Source organism: Marmota marmota, unplaced genomic scaffold (genome assembly GCF_001458135.2).
Source record: "Marmota marmota marmota unplaced genomic scaffold, marMar, whole genome shotgun sequence".
Taxonomy (NCBI): domain Eukaryota; kingdom Metazoa; phylum Chordata; class Mammalia; order Rodentia; family Sciuridae; genus Marmota; species Marmota marmota.
In genome coordinates, this window is record NW_026000026.1 from 29,463,910 (window position 1) to 29,483,929 (window position 20,020).

The following is a 20,020-nucleotide window of genomic DNA, read 5'->3' on the forward strand; positions in this document are numbered from 1 at the left end:
TCCCCACTCCTGAAGACCTCTCCCTGGCCAGGGCAGATACCCATCCCCAGTTAGCCCCAGGCCTAAAATGCCACCACCTGTGCATAGCTCTTCTGAGGCCAAGGTGCTACAATACCACTGGCTGTTCTTGCCTCCTGAAAGGATGAGTTACCCAAGTCCTTGCCTGGCCCATCTGTGAGGCATTAGACAATCTTGAGACCAGAGAGAACAAAAAACCCATGGCCATGTATCCATTTAAGTCTTTATTTCTTATGGGTTCTAACCCAACCAGTCATTTAAAAACCAAGTAACACAGACCTGAGGGGTAGGATCTGGGAACTGCACCTCCCTCCTACTCACATGGGTAGCAGTGGGGAAGAGGCAGGGGTGGGAGAGGTGGCTGAGGCATCCAGGCAGCAGCAGCAGTAATGGGGTGTTGGCGTCACAGAGCCACTCAGTCCTCTCCCAGACCCTGACTGGAGCCCACATGGCTTGGGATGGAGAGTGGGTAGAACCCACCCCAGAATCTCCCCTTCCCCTCCTTAGAAAGCCTCCTTGGGGGCTCAACCCATTTCTTCTGGCAGGAGACTGAGGCACACGGAGAGGAGGAAGTGGGAGAATAGAACACAGGAGAGGCAGGGTAGTGGCAGAATGAAGGCAGAGGTGAAAGGTGCGGGCGAGGCCCCAACACCACCCCTTCGCCCACCTGGGGATGGGGTGAGGAAGCCACATCATCACGCAGCATGTTGGGAGACCAGGTGGGGTTTAAGGCTGAGGGGCCCCAAGACAGGTCGGCCGGGTGCGAGCCTCAGTCGAAGCCATGCCAGTCACTGTGCTCAGAGTCGTACTCCAGCTCTGCACCCACACACTTGACACCGTCCAGTAGCATGGGTGTGCCGTGGTGTCGGTCTGCAAAGCAGGCATGCAAGCTGGTGTGTCCACTGTGCCCTGGCCCCACCCCAAAGCATCCTCTCTCCCCTAGAGATCAGGTAGTGGGGGCCACTGGGAGGACCTGGGCTAAAAAGTTGGGACCCCATTGGATAAGGATCCCCGAGGCCAATCTTGCATCTGCTCCCTTCCAGCCAGATCTATGCCTCACACTCACCCATGACACGTGCCTGTACCGTCACCCGCACACAGGCACCAGTGCCACCCTCGCAGGCTAGGAGCATCTCCTCTTTGAGGACGCCCTCCTTGTGTGCAGAGTACTCGCACTTGATGCTGTAACCTGCCCAGAGACAGGGGACAGGTGTGCCATCACCACCTCCCACAGCTTCCCAATCCTGTCCCCAACACTTATGGCTATCACCCATTACATGACATGCTAAGCCTCCCAGAGAATGGGGCAAGAATGGCCCCTTCAGAGCCCAGACACACATCCCTATTGGTAAGATGTGCCTACAGGCCTAGGAAGCTTCCCTTTCTTCAATGAGCTCAATGTGCCTCTGGCCTGCAGGCCATCCCCAGCATGGCTCTCAAGGTGAGGCAGACTCAAACTCAGGCTTCCAAAAGAAGGACCTGTGTATTCAACACAAAGGCAGGCAGTGAGGGGGTGATGGAGAACAAGGGAGGCAGGCAGGGTGGAATGTGAGCAGACTGTGGCAAGAGCAAGGCAAATGCCTAAGGCATGTTGCTTGGAGTCCAGTGGAGGACAAGGTCATGAAAAGGTAGAGAAAGGGGGACATGACACTGAAGCTGGGGTCTATGGGCAGCACATGGAGAAACTGACATCCTAGCCTCTTCCAAGCTGAAGGTAGCGGGTGGAGCAGGGCCTGAGGCCAGCAGGGTTGGGAGAAGCAGTGTAAAACCCAGAGCCTGGGACTGGTGGGTGCTAGAAGTTGGCCACACAAAGTTCTGAGGCTCCAGCAGGTTTTTCTCGAGAGCAGGCAGGAGGGAGGGTTGGAGACTCAAAGCCGGTGGTTCCCATCTTGATAACTCCCCCAGTAAGGAAACCATCAGGCAATGGGCAGATGCAGGCCTGCAGTGTGAGTTCATTGGCTTCAGTCGAAGAAGGGAGGCCTGGGACATGCGAACTACCAAGTTATCACTGCAAGCTCTTAAGAGGTATGTGTCACTGACTTGAAGTACCCCATATTCTCACTCTCACTCATATCTGGGACCTACTGGAGGAGGGCAGGCCTCCAGAACCCCAGGAAGGGACCCACCTTCAGGGATGGGCATGACGCTGAGGAGCTTGAGGTGAAGGCTGGGAACAGGTGCCTCCCGGATGTCTTTGCTCAGCCTGCGCACTGGGGGCAGAGTGAAGGTAATCTCATACCTGTGCAGGATCTTCAGGAAGCCAACCTGCAGCAGAAAGGGTGAGAAGACAGGCACCTCCAGTTACTGCTTCCCTAAGAGTCCATCCAGGCCATGCTGCCTATGATCCTTGTGGATCCTGCTTCTCTGGAAGCCTAACTCCTTCCATCACTTTAGCTAGACCCCTAGTCCAGTGGCTTCAGGCCCTCTGGCAGAATCCCTTCCCCTAAAGGCCAGCACAATCCTCATCATCTGTCAAGGACCCCACATTCCTTAGTGGCCTATTTTATAAAGAAGATTGAAGTCAGAAAATGACATTATGTGACCAGGGAAAAGTCTTCCCTAGATCTCTTGGCCACTCTTGCCATATTGGCACATAAGGCACTAGCCACTACTTTGAGCCATATGGAGGCTCCAAGTCCCACAACACAGACCATCCACCTGTCCCCACTACTACCAGCACCTATTCAGAACCAGTAGCCCAGGGTCCTCCAATCCCTAATAAGGAGACACCAGGTAACACAAAACTATGGATGAGGGATAGAATGAAATTAGGTAAGTGGACATCACGGAGTAGGGGTATAGTTCAGTGTTAGTTCATGCCTAGCATGTGTGAGGCTTTGGGTTTGATCCACAGCACCAATTAAAACCCAAAATAAACTCCAGACCAGCTGTGTAAGTCCACAGCTGGCCCACAGACCTGACTTCTGCCTGTCTCGCTGGCATCAGATACACCCACCTGCTCACTCAGAGGCCCCTATTCATGGCCCATGGAATTTGTTGTTTAGTACCAAGAATTAAACCCAGGGGTGCTCTACCACTGAAATACATTCCTGGCACTTTTTATTTTTTATTTTGAGACAGAGTTTCACCAAGTTACTTAGGACCTTGATAAGGTACTGAGGCTGGCTTCCAACTTGCAATCCTCCTGCCTCAGCCTCCTACTTGTATGGAATGACAGGTATGGGCCATCACACCTGCTTGAATATCCATTGTTTATACATAGTGCTTGACAACCAACATTGTCCCTTTGGGACAGATGCCATCCTTGGAAACTCAGTGATGTGAAGAATTACAAGCCAGAGTGGCAGTTGGGCACAGTGGCCGATGAAAGTGCCAGTCCAGTAAACACAGGAGGGATGCAGTACCCCCAGCTCATGTGGGCAGAGAATCCTGGTCACAGTTATACAGGGCAGTTTGGAAATGGTTGTGTGGAGCTTTTAGCCTTTCAATGGGACCAGCCTTACATCACCACATGATAAAGCTCAATCCAGGTGATCCCCTCACACTCTGCTGGTAGTGGGCATACTTCTCAAGAAGCCTTTCTGGCTGTACCTGCTTGCTGTGACTCTGTGATCCAGCTGCACCACTTGCAGAATTTTCCAGGAGAAATGCTCAGAGATACGCAAAACAATAGTCATTGATACCCTATTTATAACAGGAAAAGAAACAACTGTAGCACCTAGGCACAGGGAAGCAGCAAAATCAATGATGATACACATGATGAAACACCAGGCAGGTATAAAATCTCATGGAAGATTATTTCCTGATACAGGCAGGAGCCAGTTCACAAGAAAAGCAAGCAAATATACCCTGTCCACTGTGATGCCAGTTTTTTGGTTTTGGGCTTTTTAAAAAAAAAAAAAAACAAAAAAACAAAGCTTAAAAAAATGAAACCTGGACTGATAGATGTCCAAATATTAACCATGGTTATTTCTGGATAACATAACTGTGGCTACTTTTAAATTTCTTTTTATTTTTTGCAGTGCTGGGGAGTGAACCCTGTGTCTCATGCACACTAGACAAGTGCTCTTCTGCTGAGCTATATCCCTAGCCCCTTATATTTTTCTCATAGATATGAATGGATTTTGCAATGAGGGAAGGGAACTGGGTTTTTTTAACTAGGTTGTTTTTTTTTTTTTCCTCATCGTTGTTGATGTTTTTTTGATTTTTAAGCTTTAGTTCATTCCTTTTTTTCCCCAGGGGAAAACTGTCAGCTGTAAGAGAAAGAAGGAAGACATTAGGGTTAGACAGAAATGGATACAAACCTGGGCCCCTTCTGAAAAGAGCAGCCCCTTTTCAGGGCAGTCTCCAGGGAACCAAACCTCTGCCCCCCACCACAGGGCATTTCTGCTCAACTCTGGATCCTGGGCTTATTGACCAACCTGAAGTCCTCAATCTGGCCCCTGCAGAGACTCCCTCCTGCCTTTCCAAGTGAATAGGGGACCTATCAGTCTCCTGGTAGTTAGAGGAGCCATGTGTGAGGTATGGCCATGAGAAAGGGGTACTCTACCAAGTAGAAAATGTGGGGTGAAGCAGGATATGTAGTTCAGTAATAGAGTGTATGTTTAGCATGCACAAAGCCCTAGGATCCATCCCCAGGGGCAAAAAGAAAAAAAAAAATGGAGTAATAAATACCATTACAAAGAGCCCAAAACATGGTAAAAAGTCACACTTTGTTATCACCATATATCTGCATCACATACCTACATCTTCCATTCTCACCAACTCTATAAGGTGTGAATTGTCTCCACTGGAGAGAAAACAAATGGAGATGACCTGCCTAAGGTCATAGAGCCAGAATAGCAGGCCTAGACCTGAATCCAGGCTTGTAGCACTACAGCTGCCTTGACACCAGCCTTCCACTGCTACTGGCTGGGTAAGGCCAATGACACCAGCTCTACTCACCTGGTGATGCATTCATCTCATTGACCCCCACCACCACCACCATTTTATAGATGGGAAACCAAGGTTCAAGGAGGGGCAAAGACATGCCTGTGAATGCCACTGAGGAAAGAGGAAAGACAGTCCCAGAAAGCCAGGTAGAGCCAGAGAGGAGATAAAGCTGATTCTGGGAGAAATATGAACATACCTTGACCAGAAAGCTGCTGTCACCCTCCTGAGTGACCATGACCACTGAGTCATGTAGCTTCTCATCAAAGTGGACATGGCTCTGGGAGCCTTCGGCATCATGGCCTGCTGCAAAGCGGATACTCCGGACTCTGGGCTTATTGCCTAAGAAGAGTGGGAGAAGAATCCAGGGGTGGCTACGTTCTCCTACCCCCAGAAAACTATGTCCCCCTTATTCCTTCCCCATCCCCAGACTTCCCTTGACATCACCCAGCACCCCCTTGGCCAGGCCAATTTCAGGACTAAGTCCACTGGCAATCAAGAAGCTTGAGGTTATCTACCTCACTCCTACCTGCCCAGTCATCCCACAAAAGTCATCCCCACAACATGGTCATGGGACCCCTCAGGACTGGCTGATACGACTCCCCCCTTACTTGGAAGGGAGAAGGCTGGCACCAGAGACAGGAAGACACAGCATTGTAGGGCTTGGCCCAGGTCTCGGCACACCTGGCCCCATACTCTCCTTCACAGTGCCAAGCTCCCCAACCCTGGCATCTTCTCTCGCAGGTCTGTCAGTACATGAGGCCCCAGTCTACTCCCTGTGATGACCTCAGCCAACCTGGGGGCCAGAGATAGAAGGAGGTGCCCTTCTTGGAGGTGGGAGAAATGAAGAGGGTTAAAAAACCATACTCCGTCCACTTAGGAGAGACTGCAGCTGTCATTAATGCTCACTGATCGCTGGCAGGTTCAAGAAGAAAGAAGCTGGGGAGCCTTCTCGTCCTCCCCATGCCCTTTCCTCTCTGCTTAGCCCCCATCAAGGCCCTTGGCTGTCCCTGAGCTGGGTCTGGTTCTCCGAGGCCTGAAAGATCAGGGGATTGAGAGGGGAAGAGTGGTGGGGAGCCAAGTGGCTGGTCTGAATGGTCGCTCAGGCTGAGGGACCCCAAGAGCATGAATCCAGTCCTCTTTGACACTTCAGCCCTAGGCCTCCCAAGAAACCTGTCTGGAGTCCTTTTGGTGGGAAGGCCTGGGCCAGCCTTGGCCTGGGTTCTTTGACATTCAGCAAAAGCCCTGGGGGCCAGCCTGGTATATCCACAATCCTTGTTGAACTTCATTAACCTGATTGTAAGATTTTACCAGAACTCCCTTGCCTAAAACTCTCCAATAGCCCTCTGGATTCAGTGAAATCCAGATGGCCTGCTGTGGCCCTGCCCATCTCCCCAGTTTCAGTACTTACACAAGCCCTGCATGTTGCTGGACCACTAGCAGCACAATAGGTTATCTCACACAAGACATAGGAGCACACACCTCCAGAAAACAGCAAACCAAGGAACTAGCAGGGGCCTCTGCTAGGGCTTGGGTGACCCGCAGGACCAGGCACACACAACTCACATGTTCGGAATTCATACACCATGCATATAAACACACACACACAGCTGAAGCAGGCCCCCCAAGCAAAAATGCCCCATACCCCAGGGCCCATCTAAAAGCTCATGCACACCCACAGGCCAGGAGGACACTCACCCTTGTTGGCTGCAGCCATGGACGCCCTCCCTGCCACCAAGTGAAACACACAGCTCCTGCTGTATACCTCCGCTCCAGCTCAGCAGCCTCCCATGCTCCAGGGACACAAGCAGGAACCTGAAGGATGGGGGATGGAGAGGGCAGTGGTCAGGATCACCCATGAGCCCATGACTGGGAGAGAGCAGAGGGCTTTGCTTAGGAAAGACTCAAACTGCTGCTGCTTTCAGCAGCCCAAATGGGGCCTGCATCCCCTAGCACAGGGGTCTGTCTGCCTGACCCCTTCAGCCACTGACCACAGACATCAAGAGCCCTCACCCCTTCCTGACCCCCTACTGAACCCAGGGTCCTGCCAGCACATGCTAAGTTTCTGGTGCCAAAGTGCCAACATAGGTCAAGTGCCCAACCCACTTGAGACTGGCAGGAAACAGCCTGGAGAGAAAGGGAACTTTATTAATTTTTAGGGGCCAGTTCTGGCATTGCTGACCTTGAAGGGTAGACCCAGGGGATCATACATATTATTCAGGTCACAAACCCAGTGCAGCTGTGTGCTGGTCAGTCAACAGCATGCTTGGAGATAGGAAAGAATAGGGGACCACAAGAGATAACTCTATCCTTAGAGCTTTCCCCCTAGTGGTCAGTCAGAGCCACATACAGAACAGAGGCCCATGGAGAGGATGTTACCCCATCTGAACCCACCATCCAGACCCTGCACTGGCTCAGCTCTCCAAAGGCTGCCTCAGTGCAGAAGCAAGTGTGAGGTGCCCTAAGGATACCTCTGATGGGCTGAGCTGGTCCTATCTAAGCATCAAAAAGACTAAGAAGCACAACTGATGGAAACAGATGGAATACGTAAAATCAGAGCATTCACAGAGATTACAAAAAAAGAAGAACAAGGAAAGCAAAACAAACACAAACCCTCATGTATCACCACTGATGGCAGCAGTGCCCCTTAAAGAGAAATAATTCTACCTGTCCCTCAGCCTTTCTTGTAAGCAAACTGCCCTGGTGGTTAATGGAAAGCTCCTTTTCACTACAGATTCCTTACTAATAAATAACAAAGGAACAACCAAATGTCAAGTAATTCTGCAGCACCTAAAGAAACAAATGCCAGAGGCAACAACAGTGAGAAGATGCTGAACCACCAAGGAAAGGCGGGTGGAAGTAGATACACACAGATGCCCAAGTGCCACCAATGGATGACCTAGTGTTCTTAATGGGGATTAACACAAGTTTGCAATAGGGGGATGTGACATCACAAGGCCACACACGGGTCTGTCCCCCTCACTAACCACAGGACAGATGGCCTTGACACACTGATGCCTCCTGATGTGAGGCAGCCAAAAGTCACAGCACCACTGACAAGGGATCCCTGCCAAAGATGCTTAACCTGGATCTGACAGGGCCTCTAGCCCCAACTCCTCAATTACTAAAAACCAGAGGACAGCAGAACAAATTAAACGATGCCCTGAGCAGACAATGAGACAAACCCAGAAGGCCGAGTATTCCACAGGATGACTGACCTGTTTTTTTCAAGGTGCAAGAAGAAAGAAACAGAAAGATTGTTCTAGATAGGGAATTGGCAAGTTACAGCCTCTTGGGCCACCACCTGTCTTTTGTAAATAAAGTTTTACTGGAATGTAACTGTTCTCATTCATTTACATATTGTTTGTGGCAGCTTTCGAACTAAAACAAAACTACTTCAAGCAGTTGTGACAGAGACCATATGGCCGCAAAGTCTAAAATATTCACCATCTAGCCCTTCATAGAAATGTTTTGCCAACCCCTGTTCTAGATTAACTCACACTTAAGGGACAGAAAAATCTACAGGACAACTGACCTGGTTTTTTCACTGAATCAGCTACAAAAAGAAAAGGACATGGGGGAGGGGGTTTTTAACTCCCTATAAAAAGACATTTGGGGGCTAAGTGGGGAATGTAAGTGAATAGGATAGTAGAAGACACTAAGAAATTGGATGACTTTGTTAGGTGAGATATCAGAATTGTACTCCATAAAGAAGTATACGGCTTTATTTTCTCAGAGAAACACACTGAAGTGCTGAGAGATGAGTGACCCATGAATGACCTTGGGTAGTCCAGAGAATGAAGAAAAACCATGGGGTGGCCTCACGTCAGGGGCTGGGCCTATTGAGGGCATGACTTTTGAGATCCCTCGGGGGCTAAGCCAGACAAGTCCACCCAGGTCCAAGCTGTGTTTTCACAGCTTGGGTCCCAGGAGTCCCGTGGTAGGAGGCCTAGAGATGCAGGGAAGGGCAAGGTTCAGGCCTGTGGAATGCAAGGTAGGTCAAAGCAGCAACAGCCCCTTCCTTGGAGGCTAACTCCCAGGCTAACTTGCAAGGAGGCAAACTATACCCTACTCACCTCTAGCCAGGGCTGCTCTGGAGACAGCTTTCCTCCAAGGAGCCTGGCCCTGAAAAGCAGTCTGTCCCAACCCACCTACTCCAGCCACCCCCGAAGCTATAACTCAGAACATGTGACAAATAGCCAAATGCAAGGGTGCCAGGCCTCCTTCCTTCCTAAAAGAGGCTGCTCCAACCATGCTTCTATAGCCATAAAGTAGTGACAGCCCAATATCCACAAGCCTCCCCTACCCCGCCCCCCAAGTACCCTGCTAAAACTCTTAACCAATGGCTCATGAGAAGCTCCTAGAGGCCCTCTTCACAAAACACACAGACCCAGTATATGCAGGGCCCCTCCCTGTCTTCCCCTACCCCACTGCCTGGTCCCCACCTCCTTTTGCAGGACCCACCCTTTTCACTTCTGGGATCATAAGTTATCTATCTTCTCCACCTTAAAAGGGCAGTGACTGTGGTTTTGTCCTGAGCCCCCAGCACAGCACCTGACAGGGAGCTGCTGACTTCAGTTCATATTTGTTGAATGAATGAATGACATCTCTAAGGGGAGCCCAAGTATAGGCCTTGGCTGGACCCTCTAAGCAGACATGGTGTGGTCAGGGACAGCAACTCTCAGTATCTCCCTTCTCAACTCTCAGAGCAAACCTCTACCCTGAGGGCATCACTCCCCTGGACTTCCTCTGGCCTTGCCACAGTGGGCTGGTTATCTGCCCATGCCTACCTTGAGATGGAAAGACTGCTCAGGGCAGGACCCACATCTTCAGTGCCAGAACTCATGACAGTCACTGGGCAACTGCCTGTAACCCTCCGTGAGAATACAGAACAGGGAGGCAAGTGACTTCAGGGGCCCAAAGAAGGTTGGAAAAGCCAAACCATCTTTCACAACAGAGAACCTGCCAGCAGCTGTCCTTGAAGCTAGACTCTTATCCACACCATTTCCTCATTAGAATCAGGAAATGAGGGCAACAGACCTCCCCTGATGCAGCCATGTTCACAGAGAAGTGCTAGGCCACCTTGCAACCCCTAGGGTGGCCCTGCCTCCAGTCTCCTCCTGTGCCAATTCCTCACTATGGTCTAAGACACACAGTCTCCTAGAGACAGCAGTCCAGGTTTAAATTGAGGTTCTGCCCTTTCTGGCTGCATGGGATATTCCTATCACTTCTCTAATAGGCAGGAATAAGGAGTGGCCTCTTCCTCCCAGGGTATGGTACAGCTGTGCCTAAGATCTGTGAAAATGCACCCACCCTGGACCTCTGTAAAACCCCAAAGGCCTGGTTTCTAAAGCAATAGAAATTTCACTAGGAAAACAAAAAAAAAAAAAGCACTTGGAGGAGAGGCACTTCAGGTCAATCCTAGAGGAGCCAGGAGTGGCCCTTCAAGAGGACCCCAGGGAATTCAGCTTCTCGGAAAACAGCTCAAGGGTTAAGGGGACCTCCCCCCTCCCTTCTTCTATTCCCAGGGCAGTCAGGCCCCCAGGGAAGGATGGAAAGAAAGCGGCTGAAAGCCCCCTATCCACCCCTCACCAAAAATCACAGGAGCTCAGAAAGATGTGAACAATGTGTATCTTTGCCCTCCTTCCATGGCAAAACAAATGACCCAGCCTCTGCCTTGGGTGCTGTCAGCAAGTCAGGGGTAAGACTCTGGACAGTCACAGGATGGAAAGGGCTGAAAAGATGGGACAAGGCCTTTGGGGCTTCTTTGGCTTTCAGTTGTTCTCAGGCAAACAGGGGAAACTTCCATTGGGGGACAGAGAGGTGCTAGCCCAGATCCCTCTTGGTTTTGGAAAGAAAGGCTATTTTAAGGCTACTAGGGACTAGCAAGTAACCAGACAGCTGGACAGTTACTCAGGAACCCAGTTCTGCCCCACAGAGTGCTGGCTGTCACTTCAGGGTGTCCCATGCAATGGCCCAAGCTTCAAACTGGAGAAAGGGCCAAAGACCAGTCTATTGGTAGCAAAGTAGAACTCCTGAACCCAGCACCCTTTTGTCCCCAATACATGCAACCTCCCTGCCCCAGAAGCAGCCCCCAAACTCCCAGGTATCACAGGGCCAGCTCCAACTAGATCTTTGCTGTGTGGCTAGGGGTATGTCCCCAATCTCTCAGGACCTTGTTTCTCAATAACTCTTCAATCCCTAATCTCAACCTGGTCCAAGGTCTTTCTCTGTGCCAGGCGAGACAAACAATCTTCCACTCTTACTACCATTTCCTCCACTACACCCATCCTGGGGCTCAGTACTGGTTGAAGCACTCAGGGTAGCCTCCCATTAAAGCTCAAGTCTGTAAACTGAACACACAATAAGGCCTTGAAATTGGGCAACAATGAATGAATGCCAACTTCCTAGAACGTGACCCAGGACTGAGCACATAACAGGGCCACATACTTACATTACAGCAAGGCAATGCTGGAGGAAGCCATCAGCTCGGCCTTGACCTAACTTCATTTCCTCCTCCCTCCAGAAGGCCAAAGATGTGAGGGTTAAGTAAGGATTTTTTGTTTGTTTGTTTTCTCTCACAGTGAAGCAGGAGTTGAATTTGGGAAGGGACTCCCACCCTCCTCCCACCCTCCTTCCTGTTTCCCAGACAAGTGCTCCCCTCCCCTGCCCAGCTTTCTCTCTCCTCATTCCCCCTGCCCTCAGCTAGAGGGTGCTGAGACTCCTCTAGTCTACAGACTGCCTGACCCACCCTGACCTGGCCCTAGAGACCTAAAAGACCCAAGAAGCAGAGACCAGTCTGCATTCAGGGGATGACAGATACTTCTGACCTTTCTCAGCTCCCTAGAGTAGAATAATGTCCTATCCCCACTTCCCAAGGCCAAGACTCAACAGGAAAGACAGGCTGAGAAGCCCTTTTCAGTCTGACAGGGTCCTGGGAACGTTGATCCAAAATCTAAATCAAATCACTCTAGCTACATGATATCAGGGAGGCCAAACTAAGTCTCCGAGGTGCTAGGGGACCAAGTGTGGGACTCTTGTTTCCTTTCTTATCGCCATCCCTGTGGGTGTGGCACCCTCAGCCCCACACCATTCTCATCTTCTTGGGAAACAAATGCAGCTGAACGTACCCCATCATATCCTTCCCGAGCAGCAAGGCAGCTGTTGTGACCAAGATAATCGCCTGTGCTCCTTGCCCTCACCTCGGCTGACGCAGGAGTCTCCGGAGTCCGCACTCCCAGACATTACCGCCTCTTGCCCGAGGGTTCAGAGCACCGAAGGCACAGACAGGCTACCCGCCCAAGGTCAAACTACGAGATGGTAGCGACAGCGAGGACGCGGCAGAAAGCGATGCTAACCTCCCCCCCTCATTACGCCCCCGCCCTCACTGTGTCACTCGTGCCCCGCGACAGCGCCCCGCGGAAAACATTCCTGCTCCACCAGCTAACGGTTACCCGCAACCCGAAGACCTAACATCTCCCCACTCAGGTATTGGGAAGTCCTCCAGGCCCGGCCCCGTCAGCGGAGTCCCCCTGCCCCACCCCTCCTATCACCCCGAGCGGGGTCCAGGCACCAACTGTCTAGGTCAGGGACCCTGCCGGGAGCGGAACCTCGGCAAGATGGGCGGACCCCGGAGGCTGTGAGAGGAGGAACAGTCTCACCTTGCAAGCGCACCTCTGGGATGGGCCAGGCAGGGACAACCGCGGTGGTGGCTGCGGTGGCGACAGCAGCAGGCGGTGGCGACAGCAGCAGGCGGCGGCTGCAGCCGGGCCACAACGCTGAGCACGAGGAAGAGAGCCCCGCGCCACTGCCGCCCGCCTCACGGCACGCCCCCGCCTCCGCCCATTGGCTGTCTGGGGGGTGGGGCGAGGGCCGCTTCAGACCAATGAACTAGCTTCAGGGAACCGCCAAAGAGCGATTAGCCACCAGCGTCACGTGAAGGGGGCGCTGCGCCTGCGCCCTGTGATAAAGCGGTTGCCCCAGGACCCGGCGAGTTCTCGCGATGAAGACTGCCAGGCTGCCAAGCCGCCGGTTGTAGCCGGGAACTAGAAATCGACCCGAGGGAGAGAGGGTAGGAGGGACGCCTCAGAGACTCCGCCTTTGTCCCACGTCCCTGCGTGGGGGTTTGTACTTCCCACTTTGGCCTCGACTTGGGCGGGGCTTCCCCTGGGCTTTGCTCCCTCTGGTGACCGTAAGGCGGGGCTGCCTGCTAGGTGGAGCGCCCAAAGGCGGCCTTTCTCCCTCCAAGTTTCCACGTCCTCACCATCAGCCGTTACGACCCACGCTAGTGCTCTCTAGTAGCTAAGCAGCCGTCTGTCCGGCTCTGCGACCCCCAGGCTTCTGCTTTTCCCTTTCTACCCCATCCCCTGCCTCGGAGGAAGCGCGCCCGAGCTGACTGGAGACGCGTCCCGAGAGCCCGGCCCAGCCCAGATAAGCTTCAGAACAAAGGCACGCGGCATGGGGGGTTGGGAGATTTTGCGGGCGCCCCCGGGGACCGCAGCCTCTGCTCCCGGTCTCCATGGAGGCGGTCGCCATAGCAGCGGGATGCGCCTCGCTTAGCTTGCCGGGGGTAGCATGTGGGCGACCCCACAGCGCTGGGGAACCGGAGGCGTGGCCCCCGGGTCCTCAGAGGTTCTAGCTGTATCTCTGAACACCCTATTCCCATTTCCGCTGACGTGAATAAGTTCCCTAAAGTACCAGTGAATGAACCATCTAAAGCACGCAGCCTTTTCCTTCCAAAGTAACTAGGGGAGAGGGCTTTTAACAACTGAGGGCCAGCTTCCTTTCTGAAGGGCTAAGGTCACTGCCTTTGAAGAATCTTAAAGAAGCCACTTCCCGCTGGATCCCTGTGGCCCCTAACTTTCCTGGTCTCTGATCCGTACACTTTTGAAAAATAATCTTTCTGAACTATTGTTTCCATCGAGTCCTCCCATTCCTCTAAAATGCTGCGTCCTCCGGGACTGTCTCCAGCTGAGCTTCAAACTTCAGCATTTTGGGTGATTTCGTGCGTGAGCTTTCTGGCCTTTGAGAACACAGTCTTCCAGCGCAGACTTTGGGAGTTTTCCACATTGTGATCTCAGCTCATCCATTCCTTCCCACTCGCTACCAATTCCTACCCTTCCTTCCCAATATCTACCCCCCACCCATCCCTGCAATGTATTCTTTTTTTTTTTTTTTCAACTTGGCAGACAGTGGGCCCAGAGTAGTCTGCAGATGTATTTTGTTTAACCTACATGAGGCTTTAAAAATAATTCTTCCTCCCCTCCCCCTTCCTCCTTCCCTTTCTTGCAAAAGAATCTGATTTCCAGACTTCTTTTTGAAATAATAATACGGAGTCATTACAGCCTGGCACCAAATTCTGATGCTGAGTGGTAGTTACCACTTTAGGACACATCAATTTACCATAAATCCTATCAATCTCTATTTCTCATGTTTACTTTAACTCCTGGGTCTGTGCCGACATTTGATTTCATGAATCCTTCCCCTCCTATGGTACTCTCCCACCTGAAAAGTCATATCTAGTATAGACTCTCCCAAACACAGACTAGCTGCTCCCTACTGCCTGGGGCCATTTCCTAATTGTCAACTCCTTTCAACAAATATTTACTGAATGTATGATGGGCAAGTTACTGTGCCAGCTTCTGTGAAATGGAAGGTATCCCCAGCTTAGTGGGGAGGGACACCACATAAAAACAACTGTGGTCTCCTTTTCCTGCCAAACAATCCTCATACTTCCAGACCCTGAACTGTCTGGATAACTTGGAGGATCTACAATACAGATTTGCCCATGCTGGAGATACTACATGCTCCTGGGGAAGGCCATACAGTTCCAGAAAGTCTTCAGAAGAAAGCAAAACTTTTGGTGCCAGAAGGAAGTTAGGGTAGAAGTTACATGGCTGCACCATCTCTGCCCAATGAGCCTGTGTACCAAAAGAGGCCCTGCCAACAGAGTGGTATCCAGGTCTGAGGGCTTCCTGTGCATAGAGTCTTAACTGAGCTAAATGACTCTGAAAAGGAAAGCCACAGGCCCCTACCAGGCTCCCTGGAGATGGAGACAGTATGGGAAGGAACTAGGAGCAACTCCAGGTTAGAAGAACAGATGAAGAACATGGAAAACACCCACTCCAGCTCCAAATAGTAATTCTGGATTATGGGAGGGGGGAATCAAACCCAGGGCCTCACACATGCTAGACAAGTACTCTATCACTGTTCACTGTTATGGTTTAGATATTAGGTATCCTCCAAAAGCTCATGTGTGAGACAATGCAAGAGAATTTAGAGATTAAATGGTTGGAACATGTGAGGTTTAACCTAATCAGTTAATTAATCCCCTGATAGGATTAACTTGGGGGTGACTGTAGGCAGATAGGTTGTGGCTGAAGGAGGTGGGCCCCTGGGGATGTGCCTTTGTAATTTTATCTCTGCTTCCTGGTGCCATGTTCCCAGCTGCTTTCCTTTGCCACACACTTCCATCACGGTGTTCTGCCTCATCCCAAGCTCTGAGGAATTGAATAAATCATCTATGGACTAAGACCTCTGAAACTGTGAGCATCAAATAAATTTTCCTCCTCTAAAATTGTTCTTGTCAGGTCTTTTGGTCACAGAACAAAAAAGCTGACTAAAACAATCACTAAGCTTTATACCCAGCCTGACTCTTATTATTTTTAATAAAAAACTGTGTCCTCTTTTGAAAGCTACTTGGCAGATTCTAATAAAATTGATATATGCCCACTTTTACACAGTAATTCCTCTCAATTATATACCAGAATACATGTATATGGTTGCATTTATAATAGCCCCAGACTAGAAATAACCAAATATATATCAATAATAAAATGAATAGATAAATTGCACTATATTTGTACAATGATATATTACCTATCAGTGACAACATCATACTGAATACGTGCAACAACAGGGATAATTCTCACAATATTGAACAAAAGAACAAAAAATAATATAATGGGGCTGGGGATATAGCTCAAGCGGTAGCGTGCTTGCCTGGCATGCACGGGGCACTGGGTTTGATCCTCAGCACCACATAAAAATAAAATAAAGATGTTGTGTCCACCGAAAGCTAGAAAATAAATATTTTTTTAAAAAGTTAAAAAAAATAATAATGTATAGCCTAGTACATGTCTTTTAGTGAATGTATGTGTGCATTTCTCTTGCGTATTTATCTAGAAATGGAATTGCTGGGACATAACTGTGTTGTTTTATAATATGTCAATTTAGCTAGAGTAAACTGTTTCAAAAATTCTCTTTAATATATGTTTCCAATTAAGGTGGGCCATGTGGGCCATGACAGACATTTTTGCATGAGATTTGAAGAATGAAAGGAAAGCAGCAACAATACCGAATTTGAGGGGCTGGGGATGTGGCTCAAGCGGTAACCCGCTCGCCAGGCATGCGCGGGGTGCTGGGTTCGATCCTCAGCACCACATAAAAATAAAATAAAGATGTTGTGTCCACCAAAAACTGAAAAATTTTTTATTAAAAAAAAAAAATACCGAATTTGACATTTGCAAGCTCCAGGCTGGAGCTTTGTAGCCCGCACACATTGTTGCTGATCTGCAGCTTACCTCATTGACATGGAATAGCAGTTAGGCCTGCAACTTACACCTTCCCTGGGTCCTCTTTCACTTCTCTGACTCCTGGGCCAGCTGCTTCTGCAGTTTATTCACATCCAGATTAGAGGCAGTGAGAACTGACATGAGTTCCAGTTTGTCCTCAAGCCTTCCAGCTTATGCTCGTGGATTCCAGTGTGTTCTTTCTGTCCCCTGCCTTATATTCATCTTCCCATCGGCCTTCTTGTAGACTTTAAGCTCCAGAATTAGGTGCAAAAACAAAAGTGTTATAGAGATTGGAGACTCTTTAAACAACTTCCACAATTATCTAGTCAAATCCCTATAAGAAATCCCTTCTACTACTGATTAAACCATAAATGATAGCATAGGCATCTGTAGAAACTGCCAAACATTTCTGAAATGTAATTCTTGACACTCCCATTAGCAGAGTATGAGAGTTCTAGTTGCTTCACATCTTCATCAACATATAAATTAGCATTTAATTTTATAAAAATACTACACCATGCAAGTCAAAGCATGGCAACAGGCCACCAGTCTTCAGCCTCTACTATGAGCCATGTCCTTCTGCAGGACAATCTCATAGTATCAAGATTACAAATGCATATATTTTTAACCAACCAATCCTGTTTCTAGAATTTATCATACATATATACTCATGTACAATACTAAATATACTAATATATAAGATTATTCATTGTTGCATTATTATTAATAACAAAAGCCTGGAAATAAATGCTTTCTGAAGTAGAGGACTGACAAAGTAAATTTAGGATAGACAATAGAACTTTTTTTTTTTTTTTTTTTTTTGGTACTGAGGATTGAACCCAACCCAGGGGGATGATCTACCACTGACCTACAACCACAGCCATTTTTATTTTTTTATTTTGAGATACAATCTTTTTTTTTGTTTTTAAAATTTGTTCTAATTGGTTATACGTGCATTTTGACACGTGAGATAGGGTCTTGCTAGCCTCAAACCTGCAATCCTCCTGTCTCAGCCTCCTGAGTCATTGGGGTTATAGGTGTGTACCACTGCATTCAACTTAAATAACAAATTCTGGATACTCTTTTCATGCCTTTCTCTCCCACAGGATTGTGAACACTATTTTATACTTTTCTTGGTGTTCCTGGCATTTGGCACATGATATGCACTCAATAAACATTTGGTGAATCAATCAATGAATTAACCAGGGAAATTAGAATTATTGGGGGTCAGAAATGGGAGAGAGCATTGGCTGTCAAAGGGAATTTTGAGAATGAGAGAGATATTTAAAGAAGAGTTATAGAGCTATAATGTAAGATGTAATCTACTTTAATATCCCCAAGAGACATTTAGCAAAATCCTCCAATTGCTTCTGGGATTTGATTTGTGGGTCATGGAGATATGACTGTGGGTTGGTACAGTCTCTGGTATATCTGATAACAGGGGTGGAGGGGTCTCAAGGAAGAAGAGCCTCCTAGACCCAGCCCAACCTTTGTCATGGAGAGGCCAACAGATTCTTTAGGGCACAACCCAGTCACCGAACTTGTATTCTAGGGCCACTGTGCTCCTGCTAGGCAGAACCATAATCTGCCCAACTGATGTTTCCTCAGATTCTTCATATAAGCTATGACTACTAGTATCACATATAGGAGCCTATACATATGGTTAAGTGAATGGAAGTTTTAGAGAATAGAACTCTGGAAATCTAATGTTGACTAAAAAGAGTGTTAGAACTGTGGTCAGTGTGTGGGAGAAGCTAGTGGTTTGATTAGGTAGAAAATCAGTGTTTGAACCCAAGTCCCTGCTGAGCTTAGGGATGGGGCTCAGACCAAAGGAGTAGTCACCAATTTTGATTTTCATTCATTCATTGATTTTTTTTTTTTTTTTCAGTGCGAGGGGAACCTAGGGCCTTGCCCATGCCAGGGAAGTGCTCTACCACTGAGTTATACTTCAGCCCTAAATGTTTTTAATATTACTGAATTTGGCTAAATATAATCCTGATTCATGAAATTCTTCCTGTTTGTCCATAAATAACTGTGAATACCTATCAACCTGCTCTAAGAGTTAAACTATTACAAATAACTTATACCAATGCCTATGCTTCATCTCTTCCCTTTGCTTCCTCTTAGAGGGAACCACTATCCTTGATTTTTGTCCCTTCATTACCACAAGGAGGAAATCTGGCTCCCAATGATCCCTGCCTGGTGTTCATACCCATATGTACCCTTCCCCTTGAATGTTAGCTGGACCCAGTGTCTTGCATCTAATAAACAGATGTCAGGCAAAAAATATGATGAGGTGTCACTCCCTTGGTTACATTAGATAACATTGTAACTTCCATCCCACTAGCTCACTCTTTACTCTCTCCCTTATTGGCTTTGATGAAGTAAGCTAGTATGCCAGAGATGGCCACATGGCAAGGAAATGGGGGCAGCCACCCACCAGCAACCAGCAAAACACTGAAAAGCTCAGTCCAATAGCCTACAAGGAACTGGATTCTGTCCACAATCAAGACAGCATGGCTCCTTCCCCAGTTGAAACTTCTGTCTGACACCTGGAGTACAGTCTTGTAAGAAACTCTGAAGCAGAGGACCCAGCAAAGCTGTGCCTAGACTTTTAACCCACAGAAAAATGTGAGATAATAAATGCGTTGTTTTGGGCTGGAGATGTGGCTCAAGCGGTAGTGCGCTTGCCTGGCATGTGCGTGGTGCTGGGTTTGATACTTAGCTCACATACAAATAAAGATGTTGTGTCCGCCAAAAATTAAAGAAAAATATTTAAAAGTTTTCTCTCTTTAAAAAATAAATAAATAAATGTGTTGTTTTAAATCTCTAATTTAGTGGCAATTTGTTATATGGTGATAACTAATACAGGTTATTTTTTGTTGTTGCCATTGGAGCATTGCTATGAATATTGCTGTAACTTATCTCTCAGAACACAGAACACAACAGTTTTAAGTTTCCCCTGGGGATGCGCCTAGGAATGGAATTGCTATAACTCAGGATTTACAAATGTTCCACATTATTGGTAGTCAGCAAATCATCAGAGTTAAGGTCATACCAAGGCCCTGATGTCTTGGTCAGTGTTGGGAATAAAGTTGGCCTCAGTCCATAGAACTTGAGCAGTGTGTGCACAGTCAGGAATCATACAGAAAGCCAAGATAAGGGTCAGTCCATGGGCAGTTGAGGGTAAGGGTGTGGCCACAGTTGGGGAGAATCTGAGGCCTGGGTTTAGGGTTGGGTTTAGACAAAGTTGCAGGACACTGTGAAGGTATACATTTGGGGGTCCATTTAAGCCAGGATTAGAAGTCAGGCTGTCATAGTTCACAAAAACTGACCCTTGGGCTGGGGATGTGGCTCAAGTGGTAGCGTGCTCGCCTGGCATGTGCAGGGCGCTGGGTTCGATCCTCAGCACCACACAAAAATAAAGATGTTGAGTCCACCGAAACTAAAAAATAAATATTAAAAATTTTTCTCTTAAAAAAAACAAAAAACTGACCCTTGGTGATCTCTTCAATATACCAAGCAGTGAGTACACAGGA

At 48.6% G+C, this 20,020-nt stretch overlaps 1 protein-coding gene across 2 annotated transcripts; it reads right to left on the bottom strand.

The window, feature by feature from the left end:
* Window positions 1-229: 229 nt before the first annotated feature.
* On the bottom strand, window positions 230-12,755 carry CUNH20orf27 (chromosome unknown C20orf27 homolog). 2 transcript variants are annotated; one of them, XM_015482546.2, is made up of 6 exons: window positions 12,570-12,755; window positions 6,607-6,723; window positions 5,108-5,250; window positions 2,145-2,283; window positions 1,085-1,207; window positions 230-888 (listed from the first exon to the last, which is right to left on the bottom strand). In XM_015482546.2, exons 2-6 carry the CDS (start codon window positions 6,623-6,625, stop codon window positions 788-790), a joined length of 525 nt encoding a protein of 174 aa, XP_015338032.1. In that variant the 5' UTR covers window positions 6,626-6,723; window positions 12,570-12,755; the 3' UTR covers window positions 230-787. The 2 variants fall into 2 exon arrangements, with proteins under 2 accessions (XP_015338032.1, XP_048667209.1); XM_048811252.1 differs by lacking the exon at window positions 12,570-12,755 and adding an exon at window positions 5,520-5,704.
* Between the last annotated feature and the right edge of the window lie 7,265 nt (window positions 12,756-20,020).

Coding starts and splice junctions, on each gene's coding strand:
- CUNH20orf27 (XM_015482546.2), bottom strand. Junction 2,284..5,107: donor ACAGCAGCTTTCTGGTCAAG/GTATGTTCATAT, acceptor TTTCTGCTGCAG/GTTGGCTTCCTGAAGATCCT. Junction 889..1,084: donor GGTACAGGCACGTGTCATGG/GTGAGTGTGAGG, acceptor CCTGCTTTGCAG/ACCGACACCACGGCACACCC.